General features: G+C 53.2%; 1 protein-coding gene across 6 annotated transcripts in view; it reads right to left on the bottom strand.

Annotated features, from left to right (window-relative positions):
• Positions 1-15,122, bottom strand: part of BCL2L10 (BCL2 like 10) — a 39,561-nt gene extending 24,439 nt beyond the window's left edge. For 2 of the 6 annotated variants that reach the window (XR_009488136.1, XR_009488135.1), the window contains exons 1-4: positions 14,637-15,122; positions 12,375-13,096; positions 11,685-11,919; positions 9,071-9,172 (exon numbers count right to left, since the gene is read on the bottom strand). Coding sequence is in view for 1 of the 6 variants with exons in the window: in XM_059858334.1 (XP_059714317.1) it covers positions 12,965-13,096; positions 14,637-15,038 (534 nt within the window). In the remaining 5 variants the exon portion in view is untranslated. The other 4 variants (XR_009488138.1, XR_009488137.1, XR_009488134.1 and 1 more) reach the window with 4 other exon arrangements.
• Between the last annotated feature and the right edge of the window lie 1,628 nt (positions 15,123-16,750).

Here is a 16,750-nt window from a genome sequence, read left to right as displayed (position 1 = left end):
GAGCAGCAATTGCTCTGACCACACTGACAGGCTCCCTGACAGCCACAACAGGCACAAACACAGCCCCTGGTGCTGCAGCCAGCCTCCTGCCCTGAGCCAGCAACCAGCACAGCACCTACAGCAACACTGACCAAGTGAGAAAGGGGGCTTGTGTTTTCCTCCCTTATGCTGCTTTTTGCTCTCTTCCCCTGCCTTCTGAAATTGCAGATGAGAAGAGTAAATATTGGAAGGTTATCCTTTGTATCTCATGATCAGATCACAAGCTAGCATGTGACTGGGGAGGGAAAAACAAGTCTTTCCAGCAGATGTCAAGGCAGCCAGCCGGCTCTGCTGACTGCTGCACCTTGCTGTCTGCAGCCAAAGTCAATTCCTGGTGCATCCTTGAGGTACAGAACCTCATGATTCATCAGGATTTTATTGTAATTAAAGAAAACCCAGATGACTTTCATTTTGGGCTTGCCTATTTAGCAACTCTGAATGCAATATGTACCTAAGGATAAATAGCAGCTTTCAGCCACTGTTTTGTAAACAGGCTCCAGCCCAGGAAGAGCAAGAGCAGTTTGGAGCCACCCAGTAAGTCATGTGCTGGGGGACAAAGCAAAAACCTCCACTGGGCAAAGGGACTGGTCAAACAGGAGCCCAGGTGTGACAGCCCATGAAATGGCCTGTGCTGTGCTCTGAAGGCCAGGGTGGGCATTCAGGTGGGCATTCAGGTGGGCATTCAGGTTCCAGATGAATGTGCTCTGAAGGCCAGGGTGGGCATGAAGCAGCTGCTCTAGGGGGGCAGGGAAGCATCTCCCAGAAGGGATGGGTTCTGCTGGTACATGAGCTCGCTGCCCTCCCTCTGACACACACGAGCTTTGCCCACTCCCCAGGGCTGGAGCTGGTGCCCCAGCACACCCTGGCCAGGCCCTGCCCCACGAGCAGGGAGATAAGGGCTGACAGCAGATAGCACATCTCGGGCCATGGCCCCACCACGGCCCGTCACATGATGGGTCAGCAGTTCGTGGGAAGTCAAAGGCTTTCTCAAAAAAAGAAACAAATTACTTTGGCCAACTCCTCCCCCACAGGAAATAAAAATTGGAGCTGAGCTTTAGCAGTTTGGGTTGGACCAGACTGTTCTCGCCCGAGGCCTGGGGTGAGTTTGTCTCACCGAGCTCCAGCCACAAACCCAGCAGGGAAAGGACTTGGAGAAGGGCGGGAAGGGTGGAGACATGCAGGTGACAAACAAAGGGGGTGTCTGTAGCACTCCTGGAGCCTGACATCAGGACATCTTTGCATGGAGAAGAAAGTCTCTCATGGACCTTCCCACCCCCTCGAGGCTGACGCAAAGGGCCGGCACACCAGATATTCCCACGGTCGCTGTCCTCACGCCCCGGCTCAGCCAGAAAAGCTGCTCCCACTGTATGGGACCCGGCACTGGAACACAGAAAGGCTTTTGCCCTTCCTTTGCCCAGGCTCCATGGACAATCAGCAGCTATTTTTAACCTGGCTCTTTCTTTTTCCCTGCAGAGGCGCTTGAATGGCTTTCCCCTGGCTCACGGAAGCGCGGGGAGCAGGGACGTCGTCCCTCATTGTGAAGGGAAAGGTTATCGGCTCTGAAACAAAAGTGAAATCATCCACTGGCATTGCTGGGACCAAAACAGCTGCCTGCTTCCAGCACTGACGTTATCCCAGAGGAAGGAAGGCTCCGGACACAGGCTGTCCTGCTCCAGGGCTCACGTACCGACCTGCAGCAGGGCTGGCTGTGGGCAGGAGCACAATGAGCCCTTCTTGCCACGGCAGACTGAAGATGGCTTAGTGCAGCCAGTGCCAAAGTTGCCATGGCTGGCAAGCAGCCAGAGCCTCACATGAGCAACACTCAGCGACAGCCCAGCAAAGAAGCTCATCTGCCTCTCGTTAATGTTCAGGGCTGGAGCCCTCCTGGGGACAGCATGGAGTGGGGACAGCTGTGGCACATGGACACCCCACCCCTAACAGGGGGCTCTGTGAGCTGCTGGCCCTGCTGCTGCCAGCCTGGGGGCTGTGGTGCCCTGCCTGTGGAAGTGGGGCTGCACAGGGACATGGTCAGCCATGGCAAGGCTTGGCTATCAGTTCACTAAAAGCAGCTTTACTGTTCCACTTACCTGGGCTTTTTTGTTACTGTTTTTTCCTCTAGCACAGATATATTAAACCCAAGAACAAGCCTAACCACAAAGCCAAGGGTATCCGTCAGGCCTCTTTCCACAGAGGCACTGAGGTGTTTCTCAGCTGAGACTTGTCACAAAACAGTGGCTTTCTGAAAGCAGAGTTGCTGTCAGCCCACAGGTCTCTGGCATGGCACTGCCAGGGTGACCCTGAGCCAGCAGCACGTCCCTGTCTGACTGCAGTGCTGCCCCTGCCCCCTCCTTGCCTCCTGCCTTTTTGCAGCCACTCCCATCAGGACACCTGCAAGAAATGCCAGGAAACCACCCAAGAATTGCCTGTCCCTCATGCTACAGGAAACACAACCAGCTGGGAATCCCTTGTTTCAATTTCTCTTCTCAGACAGCACTGAGCAGGCATGGCCCCAGGCTGGCCCATCACTAGCAGCACTCTGTGGAGGGGAGCTGGGAGGGAGGATTGCAGGGAGACACCAGCACCAGCTGCTGCTCTCAGTCCTGCTCACCATCTGAAACCAAGCCAAAAGCCTGGGAAAGGGCTGCAGGGGCAGGCCAGGAGGGCTGTGCTTTGCAGATGGAGAAGGCAGGAGCATGCAAGAGATCCTGCAGAGCCCAGAGGAGATGGGAGTGGCTGACAGGTGGCACACGGAGGTATGGCATCCACCAGGATGTGGGGAGGGCAGGATTTTGGGGAACCCAAATGTGCTGAGCAGCCTTCTGTGAAGCCCTTGGGACTTGCAGCCTGGAAGAGGAGCTCATGTACTGAGTATCTGGGCTAAGAGGTGAACCTCCTCCAAAGCTTCAGAGTTTAAACACCTCCATGTGAGAGCACTGTCAGGAGCAAGGGGTAAATCTTGGCAGTGCTGAAGCTGGGAACCAAGGAACACGAAAACTAAGGGTAAATTTTACTTGCCTGAACACACAGTAGAACATTTACCAAAATTGTCCAAGGTGTTTTCCCAGTAAGCTAAGCACTCCACTGCCTGCCAAACCCAGATTCTTCTCAGAGATTTAAGGCTCTTCCTCATTTGAATTGCAGTAATGAACTAATACTTTGAGAGCCTCCAGCTGCCAGCAGCTGCCTTAGACTTAATTGCACCCAGGAGCCTTTCCCAGGAGCTGCAGAGCTATCCAGCCCAGCCCAGGCAGCAGGAGCAGCCCACTGCAGATGCTGCTCCAAGCAGACCCAGGCAGGTCAGGACACACGAGCCAGGGCTGTCCCTATGGACTCTGGCCGGGGTGGCAGAGCCACCAGCACAGGCTCCAGCGTGGCTTTCCTGGCCTTGTTGACGGGTAAAGCTTTATCACTGTTAAAACACCATTTGTTGCTGTGACTTTTCCCCCCCTTCTTAAATGTCAACTTGAAAAGAAAAATTCGGGAAAGGTCACTTACCAGAGAGACTGGCACAGCTCCAGTCACTTGGATAAACATGTGTAGGGTCAGCTGCTGCAAGAGGGGATTTTAAACCAGTTATTTACCTGGTTGAACAAGTGTTGTGTTTCTGCAGAAGAGCGAGACTTTATGTACATTGCAGGAGGCAATCAATCTCCTCACCAGCCATCCCTTGCTGCTGGGATTGTTAACCATTTGGGACACCCAGGTGGAGAAGATGCTTAGCTCAGGATGCCAAATTTCCTATTTAAGGGGCACGAGCACCCGTGAAATCCCCAGGCTGACTCTGAAGACCGGGACACTGCTAGCCTGACACTAAGGAGAGCTGCTCAGCAGCAACCTCACTGCACCCCTTCCTCAGGTGGAACCCACTTGGGCTGCTCTGCCCCTGCATGGCATGGGGCTGGTCACCACTGGTTCTTCAGGCCCCTTGAGCCATTGATTCTGGGCTGGAAGACAAGTGCCAGAGACCCTGTTAGTGAGAAGCAGCATTATCCATACCTGGAATGCACACAGAGCAGATCTGGAGGAAAGTGCACTGGGTCCCATTCTTATGGCAGCCTGAGACCTAGTGCTCCCTTCCCTCCTGCTCTGCCAGGTGGTTAAAAAGGCTAACAGCAACATCCCTGAAAAACCCCCAGCTACCCAAAGGCACAGGTGACCAGGGGCTGCTTTTGCAATGCAGTCAGCAGGTGTGCTGATAAGGAGCAGTCCCTACAGGCACAGCCCCATGATGCCCTTTATCTGCTGCCTCTGCACCTCATCTCAGCAGGTACTTTTGCCTCTCACCTGGTGAGTTTCTACCACACTGCTCAACGTGCTGGCTGCAGCAAAGAAAAGGATTTGACTAAAATAACAAACCATTGTCTTCCTGTCCCAGCCTTCCCTATGGCTTCTCAACAAGGGGAACTTCACAATTCTGTTGAACAAAATCTGTTGATTTGTCACCCTTGTTTATTAGCAGTATGCTATTTATGACTTACCCAGAGCACTCCATAGCTCAGTAGTCCAAAACCAGCACATGGACCAGAGCACCTCCCACGACTCCTCCAGCCAGATGAGCCTGCTGCTAACTGTGCTTCCAAACCACCACCAGCTGAACACACTTGGCTGATCAAGGTCCTGCCTGAGAGGGGCACCCTCTCCACCCCCCATCATCCTCTCACTGCCCAGCATCCTTCCTGCACCCAAGCCCTCTGCAAGGGCTTGGATGAGGCCATCACCTCCACAGGCTGGGAAAGCTGGAGTCACTCCAGAGGACTGGCACCTACCCCCCAGCAGGCAGGGAATGGCTTTGTGAGCACTGCTCCATGGTCAGCCCCTGTGGCCAGGCTTGCCGAGCAACTTCCCGGCAGCAGCCCCCGCTTCAGAGGGGAGGGGAGTGTGCTCCTGCCAGACCTTCAGCAGCCCCAGCTCACTCTCCAGAGACATCAAGCCACGCTGCATGCCAGGCCAGACCAAGGGATTTGGCACAAGAACTCTTCCCACAGCAAAACAGGCACTCGCTGTCTGTGATGGAGTTCAGCTCAGCTGACAGTGCTTACTCCCAAATAAAAGCTGAGCACACAGCCTTACTCGGGACAACTCCCAGGCTCTGGGCACCTGAAGGCTTATGCTGACCTTGTAAGGAAACCTGTGCCAGCCAGGGACCCCAGGTGAGCCTCGTCCCAAGCACCCAGTGCTGCTGGAACACAAGAGCTCACTGCTGTGTGCAGTGCACAGCTCTGTGCCCCCAGCAGCCACGCCAAGGGGACACGGCCAGAGCCGTGCGAGGTCAGAGGCAAGAGGGCTCTGCTCAATGGGAAACCACCTCCACCAGGCTTTCAGAAGTTCAGCTAGACACAAGAGCTGTCAGCAGTGGGAAAAGGGCAGCTGCTGGTGCTGCCAGTAAAAGCAAAAAAAAGGAGAAACCAGCCCACCACAGCTTCCGATCGGATGTGACAGCGCTGTCTGAGCTCCTCAGCAGAGCCAGCGTGTGCTGCAAGTGCAGCAGGAGACCCAGGAGCTCCCAAGTGAGGGGAAGTGGAGAGCTCCAGGGCTGTGGGGAGGGGAGCCACCCAAAGCAGCCCTGAATGTGCACTCACCCGCAGGCAGCTCTCTGTGCCTGCTCACACACACCTTGGAGGCAGCCCGGGTCCTGGTTCCATGTGTGCCACAGCCCTGCTAAGGCTCCTGTCCCATCCTGGCAGCCTGCCCCCAGCAAGGGGTGGGTTTTTCCAAGAAAACCAGAGACAGATTGTTCCCTGTAGCTGGGGAAACTAAGAGCCTCTAGCATCCCTGTGCTGGCCAGGGAAGATGGCTGCAGGCAGCCTGTTCCCAAACAGAGCAAAGCATTCCCACCAGGCCCCCACGCCCTTGGAATAATTCAGTTTTTGTGGAATCCAGTCACTTAAAAAAAAAAGCAAGAACAACACAGAAAACCCTTCCCCAGGCCTGCAGCAATATTTTGTCTGTAAATAATCTAGAGAGCAAGGTCACATTCCCAAGTGAGCACACTGTGGGGAGGGTGGGCAGGGGGCAGAGGGGGATGTGGAATGGGGAATGCACAACCCCCAGCCCTGGGCACAGCCAGGCTGGGGACCAGGGGAGAGCAGGAAAAGGTGGCTGGGGGAGGAGGCAGAGCTGAAAGGGGCTCTAGGGGTAAGAGACAAGACGATTGCATCTTTCTTTCACCAGCTGTCCCTGAAGCAGGGACAAAGCTGCCACCTCCATCCTCCCACACTTCAGCACATCTCACCCCTGGCAGGATGATGTGGCACAGAGCTGTGCAGGGCTCAGCCTGCCCTGCTGCTGCTCCGTGGGGATGGTGGCAGCAGCTCATGTGGGCAGGAGTTGCCCTGCTCACCGGGGAGCACCCTGCACCACTGGTGCAACGATGGAAGCATGCACAGCGCCAGGGAAGCTGTGGTTGTCCTGGCCCAGTGCTCCCTGCAGGTTGGCACAGAGTGCCAACCCTGACACCCCGGCACTCCCTGAGTCTGTGCCAAAGGCACTGAAGCCCAGGCTTTCCTGCACTGCTGCTGGAGCAGGCTCTCAGTGGCAGCCCCAGCGTGGCCACCAGCACTGCCACAGCACCCAGCTACACCCTGCCAAGGACAGCTCCCCCAGGACAGCAGGGATGTGCCTCTCTCAGCTCAAAGCCTTTGCCAGCCGTGCAGGAAGGGGAGCAGGGGCACTCTGGGAAACCACCCACAGCCTGGATGGAGCGTGGAGCAGATGGCAGAACAAACAGCGCCGGGGTTTCTGTTCCACATAATCTTTTGCCCTGCTCACTCCCACACGTAACCTTTTCCTCCCATGGAGCAGGACTTCGCTTGGAAAAAGCAGCCAGGAAAGCTGGAAGGGTTTCAGAGTGGCAGGTGTTCTGCTCTGAACATCACCAAGGACAATACACAGACTCCAGATGATTTTTCTTTTATTTAAAAACACACAGGCAAGATTTGTGCTGTTTTGGCTTTTTTTCAGAAGAGTTTATGAGTAATTATTTTTCCTTTTTCCAGAGGAGGAGAAGGGTGATGCTGCTGTGGCAGAGGAGCTGCCTAGAGGACTGGCAGTGGGAACACTGAAGGATGGCAGGTTCTTCATGCCACAGCTGTGAGTGACCTGTGCTGTGCTCAGGCTGGCACTGCCAGTCAGGCACTGCAGCTCTCTGTCCTTCAGGGCACATAGGTGTTTGGGGGGAAAAAAAAAAAGAAAAAAAAGGGGGGAATATTCAAACCTTGCACATTTTACAGCCTATTCAGAGCCAGAAAGGTTTCTGCGGAGCTGGGATGGAAAGCACTTGCAGAAATCCAGCCCCTCCTTGGCAGCACCACCAATCCAGCCCGGGTATGAAATGCTCAGAGAGCCTCATCACTTGTAGGCTCCCAGTATAATTAGGTTCCACATTTAAATCTCTGCTGGATATCAGGAAACAAGCATTTGCCTTGCCTGTCAAGCACCATCAGCTCCCAGCTGCCACTGATCAGCCAGCACAGTTTTACAAGGCTGTTTCACACACAATTGGTGGAATTTGTTCTTTGTCATGCATCAGAATCATCCATCAGTCATCCAACCACCACCCACCCAGCACAGCACCTTGTGGCCACTCCTTCACGGGCTTGTGCCTGGCACCCAGAGGCAGCACAGCACTGGGTGCACCCCAGCAGGGCCATGCTTCCAGCAGGCACAGCTGGGAGCTCTGGGAGCACATCCTCTGCCTAAGGAGAGGGGGGAGAGCCCCTGGCTGGTGGGGGCACAAAGCACCATGTCCAGCCAGCCAGCAGCAGGATCCAGCCTGTGTGCCAGCAGGTTGGGTGATGAGAGAGCTTTTGCTGGCAGTTCCCAGAGAGAGAGGAGTTTCCACTGTCTGCCCTGCACCAACTCCTCACCTGAGCCACATGGCTCTGCCTGTATTTTAGGAGTTCCCAATGAGCTCATCATAAAGCTTCATAATTAATGTTTCAAAATTAATTACAACAGCCTGGGATTCTCCTTAAGACAATAACAGCTCCAAGGAAGAAGCCAACCAGCCATTAGGTAGCACACTACAAACAGTGCTCTCTCCCCAGCCTTTGATGAAGTCAAGTGGTTTTGCCCTTTTGCTATTATGCATTGCAAATTGAAAGTGCCAGCAAGAACTCCTGGCTTTGGTGTCAGGCTGCAGAGCTCCAGCTGCCATGTCCAGGCCCCCCAAGGTGCAATGCAGCACAGAAATCTCCCCTCCCTGTGCTTAGACTGAACCAGGCCACCCTTCCCCACACAGCTTCTCAAGGGTATCAGCCACATTTGGGAACAAAAAAAGACAGCACCAGATGCTGTAAGCAGGGCGTGGGGTTCCTGCTGTTGCTCACCATGTGCTGAGCTGTTCAGACAAACAAAAGAGCAGGTTGGGTCAAACACAAGAACTTCCTCGAGTGAACTGCAGTCACAGGTCAGAATCACTAAAGGGATTAAATGCAGAAAGCACCAAGTTTCTGCAGTGCCTACGGTGGCTCTGCACACAGCTTTCCAATGCCCTGCACTGCTTTCTTACTACAGACCTGCACAGTTTCACTCATCCCCATGGCCAGCGTGGCCCCAGCTGAATCTAAGCACTCATTTCAACAGGTTTAATTCTTAGCTGAAAGAAATGTGCAACACACACCAGCTTGGGTGAACATCCAGAAACCAGGAGCCTGCCAATGGGCAGCTATCAGTTCCAGGCTGTAGTGCTAGATACTTACCACAAGCTGGGCAGAAAGACACAGCCTGCTTGAAAAGAGACTTGGATAAAGAAAGCCAGGTCCTCTCTTCCACCTCTCATTTGAATTAAACAAATAGACCAAGCCCAGGCAGAGAAAAAACCCAACAAAATGATCTCCTTAGTTCAGCAGAGAGCTGATTTTTAGACTTCCTGCACTTGACTTCAAGTAAATCCGGATTTTATGTTTTTATTTTCAACTCTGTTCTAATTTAAAAACTTCAGTTAGTGACAGGATAATTGTTAACAGTTTGAAGATAACATTTAAAAGTGTTCCTAATAATGGCAGCATTTAAGAAGGAGTTACACTGATACCTTTTAAACCAGAAAGCAAGTGATTTCCCAGCCATGACTGCTCTCTCCACACAGCATTTTGTCCTGGCAAGGACAACCCAGCTGGAGTCTGGTACAGAAGCACTGTAGGAGAAACAGAAGTGAAACCCAGAAGTTTGTTTTCATTATCTAAACAGAATGAGCACAAGAAGTGAAATTACGTGAATAAATGCTGTGCCACTTGACCTTTTTTCTTTCCAGTGATTCTCTGGGGTTTTTTTTTTTGGCTGTCCAATTGCTAAGTCATTTGTAACAGGGCTCTCCTGTCCTACCCAGGCTTGGGTACCACCCTGCAGTGTGCACGGGCAGAAAAGGACACAGCACCAGCACCAATTTCTCCAGTGAGACGTGCCAGACCAGATTTTTTGCATACCACAGCAAAGCAGTTCACCACCTGCCATATAACACCAGCCTGCAACCCACGTTTTTTGAGCTCTAACAGTGCCTCATTTTTTCCAAGACAAAAAGAAACCCACGGGCCACTCAGCACTCTTAAGGCTGATGAGTAAATTGCATTTTCCTTTAACAAGCAGCTGGGCTGCTGCAACAGCATTGCAACCTTGGCCTGTGGTTACAGAACAGAACTGGGTAGGGAGCAGGTGCAGCAGCAGAGACAACACTGACAGCTCCTGTCAGACACTGTGAGCACCACTGCAAACTGGGAACACTGCCCTCCCCAGCCCTCAGCCCTCCACAGGTCTCCATACACGGCAGAGCAGGAAGGACTCAAAACTGGTATGAGCAGCCAGGTGATGGAAGAGCCCAGCCAGCACCTTCACTCCTCCCCTCTTCCCTCAAATGCAGGTCCTGCCAGCACTCAAGAGCCTTGAAGCAAGCCAGGATTCAGCAGGCAGAGGCAGGCTGGGGCCCAGCAGAACCTGCAGCAATTGCTGATCTGCAGATGGGATGAGCCTGCTGCATCCACCACAGCCTGGGAAGGACAACAGGAGAGCCAAAAGCTGCCCTGAGGATTGGACACAGCCTTGCACTGAAACACCACCTACTCCCCTTCTGCATTTAAAGGAAGGAACAGCAGCATCTTGCTTCCCTCTTCTGAGGCAGGAAAGCAGATGAGCAGCACTTTTCAATTGAGAAATACATTACTTCATTGAGACAAACTGTCAGGCTGAAACTGAAATAGATTACACTGAAATAGGTTTTTTTAAAAAACCATAAGTCATGCAAATGTAAAATAGTCTGGACTGCCCTGAAATCAACAGGGCTCCAGTGATTTATGTCCTCCTCTTCAATCCTACACTGCCATGTCAGCAGAGAGCAGCTCAGGGAGCATGGCTCGGGCTAGGATGGGCAGCTACCCACCGGTGCCAGGTTCCAGCAGCCTCAGGGGGCTGAGAACAGGCTTCCTGCAGAGACCAGAGCAGCCTGGCTCCAGGCAGTATTGCCACTGCAGAGCTGCCCTGCAGCTCTCCTGGCTCTTAGAAAGCCCACTCCCAGCTTCTCCCAAGACTGGCAGATGCTCTTCAAGCTGCACTTTGGAAAGGGTCAGGTTTACACCAAAAGCTGATGTGACTGTTAGAGGACATTTCCAGGCTGGGTTTGTTGGGGGTTTTTTCACTTTTCCAGAGCACACTGTAAAAGCCACCATAAATATCCTCTCTGCTATTGTTTTTGTGGAGCTTGCCAGATCAGATTACACTGAAAATCAAGATACAGATATTTTATCTTTGTTCTGTTTGGCACAGGAGAGACATTTGACCTCTGTTTAGAGCATTTCTTGCCCTGTCGTTCCCCAAGCTTTTCATCATACATCCCTCTAAGCATCCCACATTTTAGAAACTACTTTCAGTTCCCAGGACCCACCAGCTCATTCCCACTGCGGACAAAGTTTCAGGCACTGGATGACTGCAGGCAGATACCCAGAGCACTCAGCTGTCACACACAGGTGTCACCCCTGCAGGAACTTGAGAGAGGAACTGAGCACAGCCCTGCACCATGGACTCCTAATCCCTTTGCAGAGGAGGCAAGCTGGAGGTTAGAGAACTGGAAGTTGGAGAACAAGCAGACGTTTATTCAGAGCCAGCAGCGTGAGGGGGAGGACCAGCAGCTCCTTCCTGCCTGCTCGGGACTTACCATCCCTGAATGCCCCTTTCTGTCCCTGTCCCCACATCTGTGGCCAGCCAGCACAACGTTGCTCTGTCCAGCAGGCTGCTGCACGCCTGCCCCAGGGCCCAGTGGCCAGCAGAAGGAGAAGCAGGGTGGCCACTGCCAGCCACAGTGATGCTGAGCTGGCTGCCAGGCTGAGCTTTCCCAAGAGGAAGTCAGCTGCCCACTGGACTTGCAGCTTTAACAGGCATCAGAGCCCCCGGCTTGGAGACAGGGGCAGGAGACCAGCCTTTAAAAGAGTAAAGCCCAACACCCTCAAGGAGCACAGCTGCTCAGGAGGACTAACCCAGGAAGGCTGAACTCCACCACCACATTGCACAGCTGTCATCATAACATGGACCAGAACCTCCAGTTTTAGTTAGAAAGCATGCACGTGTGAGAGAGGCAGCAGCAAGGCTTGGCAGAGAAGAAACAAGAGCTCTTCACTTTCTACAAGCAGGAGCAGCTCTCAGAGGAGCCCAATTGCACCCACCTATGTTAGTAAACTTTGGCCAACAAAACTACCAGGCTGCTTCCAATCCCGATGGTGAAGATGGACCTTTTGGACGGGATTTTCCACCCAGGCTGTGTCAGCTCCAGTTTGGACTGCAGGACTGCTCTGGTGCTCCACAAGTCCTTGTCTCAGGTCAAAGCACCAGCAATACCAGTGAATATAAACTGATGCATCCACAAAACACTCACTGTCTGAGCACCAGCACCCATCACACCTAATAATCAGAAAGGATTTTTAAAATAAAAATACTTAACATTTATTCACCTTTGAAGTCACCATAGTAAAATTGTACACGTTGTGAGTAACCCAGAAACATTTCAAAAGCTACCAGAAACATAAGGCAATTTGTACAACCATTGAAAGAAATACACAGCACTTTGAAAACAGTGAAATATTACTAAAACAAGACGCTTGATACACACTAGAGTGACAAGAGCCAGCATTAAGTTTTAAACAAAAATAAAGATGTCATGGCTACAAGTATTATACAGTGATAAATACTTCAAAAATATATTAAGATATATGGAAATTCTCACTTTGTAAGGGAAATCCAGAGAAATTCCAGCCTTCACTGGATTTCAATATACCAATTAAGGTTTAATATTTAAATTCTTCTCCTTTCAGTAGGAATCAGTACTGCAGCCATTACCATCCTGTATCAATACTTACCTTCTTGTAGTGTAATGAATTCAGCCTTATGTTACATCAAGCCCTAATGCTTCTAGCATCACAGGCACCAACTGCCCTAAATCAACAAATGAGTTGCCTTTTGATTACAAGTGCTGTCACCACGTTTGAAGCCATAAGCCACGTTAGGTCACAGTCAAGCTTCGCCCACTTTACAGCATTAACGAACGCGGGTTCCAAACTTGCCTCCACGTAAATGAGACGTCTTGAACAGAGCGTTTAGTAGCAAGCCCACCATAATGTTTTCCTAGCATAACACCAAGCACTCAGAAGTTACAGTACATGAACCATGCTAAAGTTTAGGTTACACCTTCAAAAAAGAAAGTCCAGAGGATGTTTGGAGACAATGGGTTTTGAACATGCACAAATAGTGCTCTAATAGTGCTTGGTCTGTGCCGTCACTGGGCAGTGAGTGAAGCAGTTTATAACCAAGGATTTGGTGAGGCAGTTTTCTGAGCCAGTTTAAAAATATAGACTTCTTCTTAGAGGGTCTGTTCTATAGAAAATAAAGTGAAATCTGGTAAACTGTCAGTTTTGAGAGTACTTTCCCTGGGCAAGCTGTGTCCGTGGGCCTACCGCACCAGGAGGAAGGCCAGCCCCGCCATGCCGATGCCCGCCGCCGCCGCCACGATGGCGTTGCCGATGGTGCTGCTCTGCTCGGCCCCCTCCGAGCCCGGCCGGCCGAAGAACCGACAGAAGCCATCCTGCAACACCAACAGAAAAGACACTCAGTTGCTTAGCTAGCAGTTAACTGGGTTTCTTTAACGAGCCTTTGAGTTTCATCCTCCCAGCTCAGCCTCTGTCAGCTGCAGAAGTCTGTTCCAATCATGGAAGTCTAAACCCAATGCCTTGGGCAAAGGCAAAAACACTTTGCGAGAGCTTTTGCACAAGGCAACAGAAAGGAGCAGCTACTACAAGTGCTTGCATACTTAGCTCAAGAGACAACTGGACACTTCCTATTGAGATGCTCAGTGTGTCATTACTTATTTTTGCCCTTTTAGGCAAGTTTCTGATGGAAGTTGCCAGCACTGTTTCTCCTACTTTAAGTTGCAGAAAGCATCTTCAACTACAGGATATGGAAATTTCCACTTTGAAGTCAGGAGGCCAAAGCAGTCCCATCTCGGTGGATGTGGGACTGATTACACACTCTCTTGGAAAGGCCGGGTGGACACTGCTCAGCGCTGACCTATGACAGAGCAAAGCTGGCAGCTGCTCTCCCAGATCATTGTGATAATCAGAAGTGGCAGCAATACAACTCCAGATGGTCGTGTTTGAACTCTGCTCCGCAGATGTCTATGTAAACAAGTTATACTCATAATTTCTTCCGGAACTTTGTTCTTTACACTTTGATTTGTGCGAAAAGCAATAGGATTTTGCCAATTTTGCCAAGTGCCAGTGTTCTCTGCAGCCAAACCACCATGCTGTTCTGAGCGGCCAGATGGACCAGTGACCACTGGAAAACCGAGTTCATTTTGGTCTCTGGAAAAGTCAACGAAACCAGTGGCTACTTCCCTTCCTTTCTATTTTTAGTGCTTATTTGTACTGACAAAGTATTCCACTAGGACTGGAAATAGGAAACGAGCAGTTTTGTGGGATAGCTGACATTTTGTTCAGAAACGCAGGGAAAGCTGCACCGACGTCTTAAAAGCTGAACCTCCAAGTGTGCATCTCTCAGGGCAGACAAAATTCCCACGCCTTCCTCCCCAGGCCCGACCTGACAGGCTTCGGGACGGACAGAACGGGAGCCGCAGGTCTGGAGGGTGGGTGCCTTCATACACAGGTGTGCTTAGGAACAGGCACAGGTTTGTGCTCACACCTGGGAGAGGACCTGTGCCAGCCTGCTCGCCGAAACCCACAGGCTGCGCACCCGAGGGGAAGGCAAACCTCGCTCCCTCACCCAGCAGCATCACTCCTGCGGGATCAGGAGGCTGCATCCCAACGGGGCCATGCGGGGCACCCGGAGGGATCTTCCTACTCGCAGAACCGGGCGCCCGCAGGCACCCCAATGGCCCAGCGAGCACACACCGCGTGTCGCGATGGCCAGCAGCCCCTAGGGACACACCGCGTGTCGCGATGGCCAGCAGCGCCCGGTGCACGCCCATCGCCGGCAGTAACGCGGGCACGTCTCCCTCCGAGACCAGCCGCTGCACGTAGCCGGGGGCTGCCCTGTCCCGGTAACCGGGGACGAGGTGAGGGTCCCGGCACCCGCCCCAGGCCGCTCCCCGCCGCTCCGTCCCCGCTCACCCATCCGCCGTGCGCCTCCAGCCACTCGCCGCGCTCCTCGGCCAGGTAGGCGGCCAGGTGAGCGGCCAGGCAGCGCGGCCCGTCGCTGCAGCCCCGCTCGGCCAGCGCGGCCGCCAGCGTGCCGGCGAACACCACGAGCGCCAGCAGCCGGCCCCAGTTGAGGCCGCCGTCGGCCTCCATCTGCGCCGCCACCCTGCCCAGCAGCGCGGCCGCCTCCCGCGGCTCGGCCCGCGCCAGCGGCGCGCAGGAGCGGAAGAAGGGCCGCTCCTGCCGCTCCAGCTCGGCCGCCGCCCGCCGCAGCGTGCCCGCCGTGGGGCTGCAGGGCAGCGCGGCGCTGCCGGCGCGGTGCTGGAAGTAATCCTCCAGCAGCAGCGCCGTCTCCTCCTTCAGCGAGCGCGGCATGGCTGCTGCCCACGGCGGCGGCCCCGCAGCAGCAGCTGCCGCCGACTAAGAGGCGGGGCGGCCCCTCCGCCCGGCCCGGCCCGGCCCAGCCCGGCCCGGCCCGCCCCGGGCGCTCCCCTCCTCCGGGGCGGGGCCAAACGAGCACGTTCCCATCGGGAGGGGACCGCCCGTATCCCTGGAAAGACATCTGCGGCAGATTGCTGCGGGCCTTGCCGGGCGGCCGAGGGTCTTATCGGGTGCTGGCTCTCAATTACTTGTTGTTTTAATTCCTTTTGCGTTTTTTGTTCCACATTAGTGGCCCTCCCGAACCTGTATTATTTTCATCAAAGGCTTTTCGGGGCCATGGGGTGAGTTTTTTACCTAGCAAATGCAGTAGCCTTTCCTTTTTGATGAGCGTATAGGCAAAATATAGGATTAGGACCTTCATGGTGCAAAGGTCGGGCCCTGCACGCTGCTGGTGTTAGGTAAAGCGGCTGAGAACAGCGCTGGCCAAGGGTGTCATTTGCAGAGCACACGGAGCTGCCCGGCGGAACACCTCCCCTGCACCCCCGCCGTGCCAGGCAGCTCGGAGCATCAGCTGCTCCCCAGCCCATCGGGACTGCCCTGAACACCGCCCCGAGCGCGGTGCAGGCCCGGCACAGGGTACACCCTGCCTGTGTGTCCCGCTCAGTGCCCTTTGCAGGTGAGGTGCTGAAGGCGGCCTGGGAAGTGGCTGTGACCGCGCTGTCACAGCCCAGCCCTGCTGTGCCCGTGCCGGCAGAGGCACTGCCGCAGCCCCTGGCACCGCGGAGCTCTTCACCTCTCGTCCCATAGCCAGCTCAAGGTGCCCAACACGTCAGCGCAGGACTGCTTGGCTTCACTCCATCTGTCTTGAGATACAGCTGTCTCCATGTTGCATCCCCATTAGAAAATCTAAAAATAGGCGGTTGGAATCAATCCTGTTGCAATTTCTCAGATCGCTATCAAGAACTGGCCGGATCCGTTAGAGTCCCTCCTAAGGCGAACTTTAGTTCTACATCCTCGTTCTTGGCTTTTGTTTTGTTTTTAAGCTGGGAAATAGAGTCTGTTTATGTGCTAGAGCAGTGGCTGGAATGAGATCTGTACTTTTCACAAGAGTTTTACACACATGCTTTTAAAGCTATTTTTCCTTATGATTGTTAATCCTGGAGCAGGAATTTCCTATTGCATTCCTCACAGCAGGAGTGCAAGAGGGAGAGGCTGCCCTTTCTCTAGCAATATCCTTTTCCACCCTTCCTGTTTATATAGCATTTTTGTTTAACATCTACAGCTCCTTTCTCTCCACACGTTTATGGAAAAGAGATGTTTCAGACACAAATAGCTTGACATACCAGCAGGGAAATCTCGAAACCATGGGTTTTCCAAAGCCTCCCTGGACAAACTTTAGTGAGCAAAAAACACAATGGGTACTTCAGTGTCCCATTCCTCCAAGTGTCATTTATCTGATGGGAAGTTGAGGCCCATCCCGGTTGATGTTTTCACCATTACCTCAGGAACAAAGAGGTGATTTTCACAGGTGGCAAGCCCGTGCACCCCTACACAAAAGTCCAAAGGCAGTTTCCCTGAAATGCAAAACCCACATTTCTCCATGCAAGAACAGAAGTGCTGGTGACAGTTTGGGTACTGATGTCACTCAGGACAACCTGGCTCAGCACTTTCCCCAGGCCCTCAGAAAAGGGGAAATGAAACAATGG

Source organism: Haemorhous mexicanus, chromosome 13, assembly GCF_027477595.1.
Source record: "Haemorhous mexicanus isolate bHaeMex1 chromosome 13, bHaeMex1.pri, whole genome shotgun sequence".
NCBI classification, from domain to species: Eukaryota; Metazoa; Chordata; class Aves; order Passeriformes; family Fringillidae; genus Haemorhous; species Haemorhous mexicanus.
Note: the sequence above shows the minus strand (reverse complement) of the source record. Positions and strands in the feature narration are given on the sequence as shown.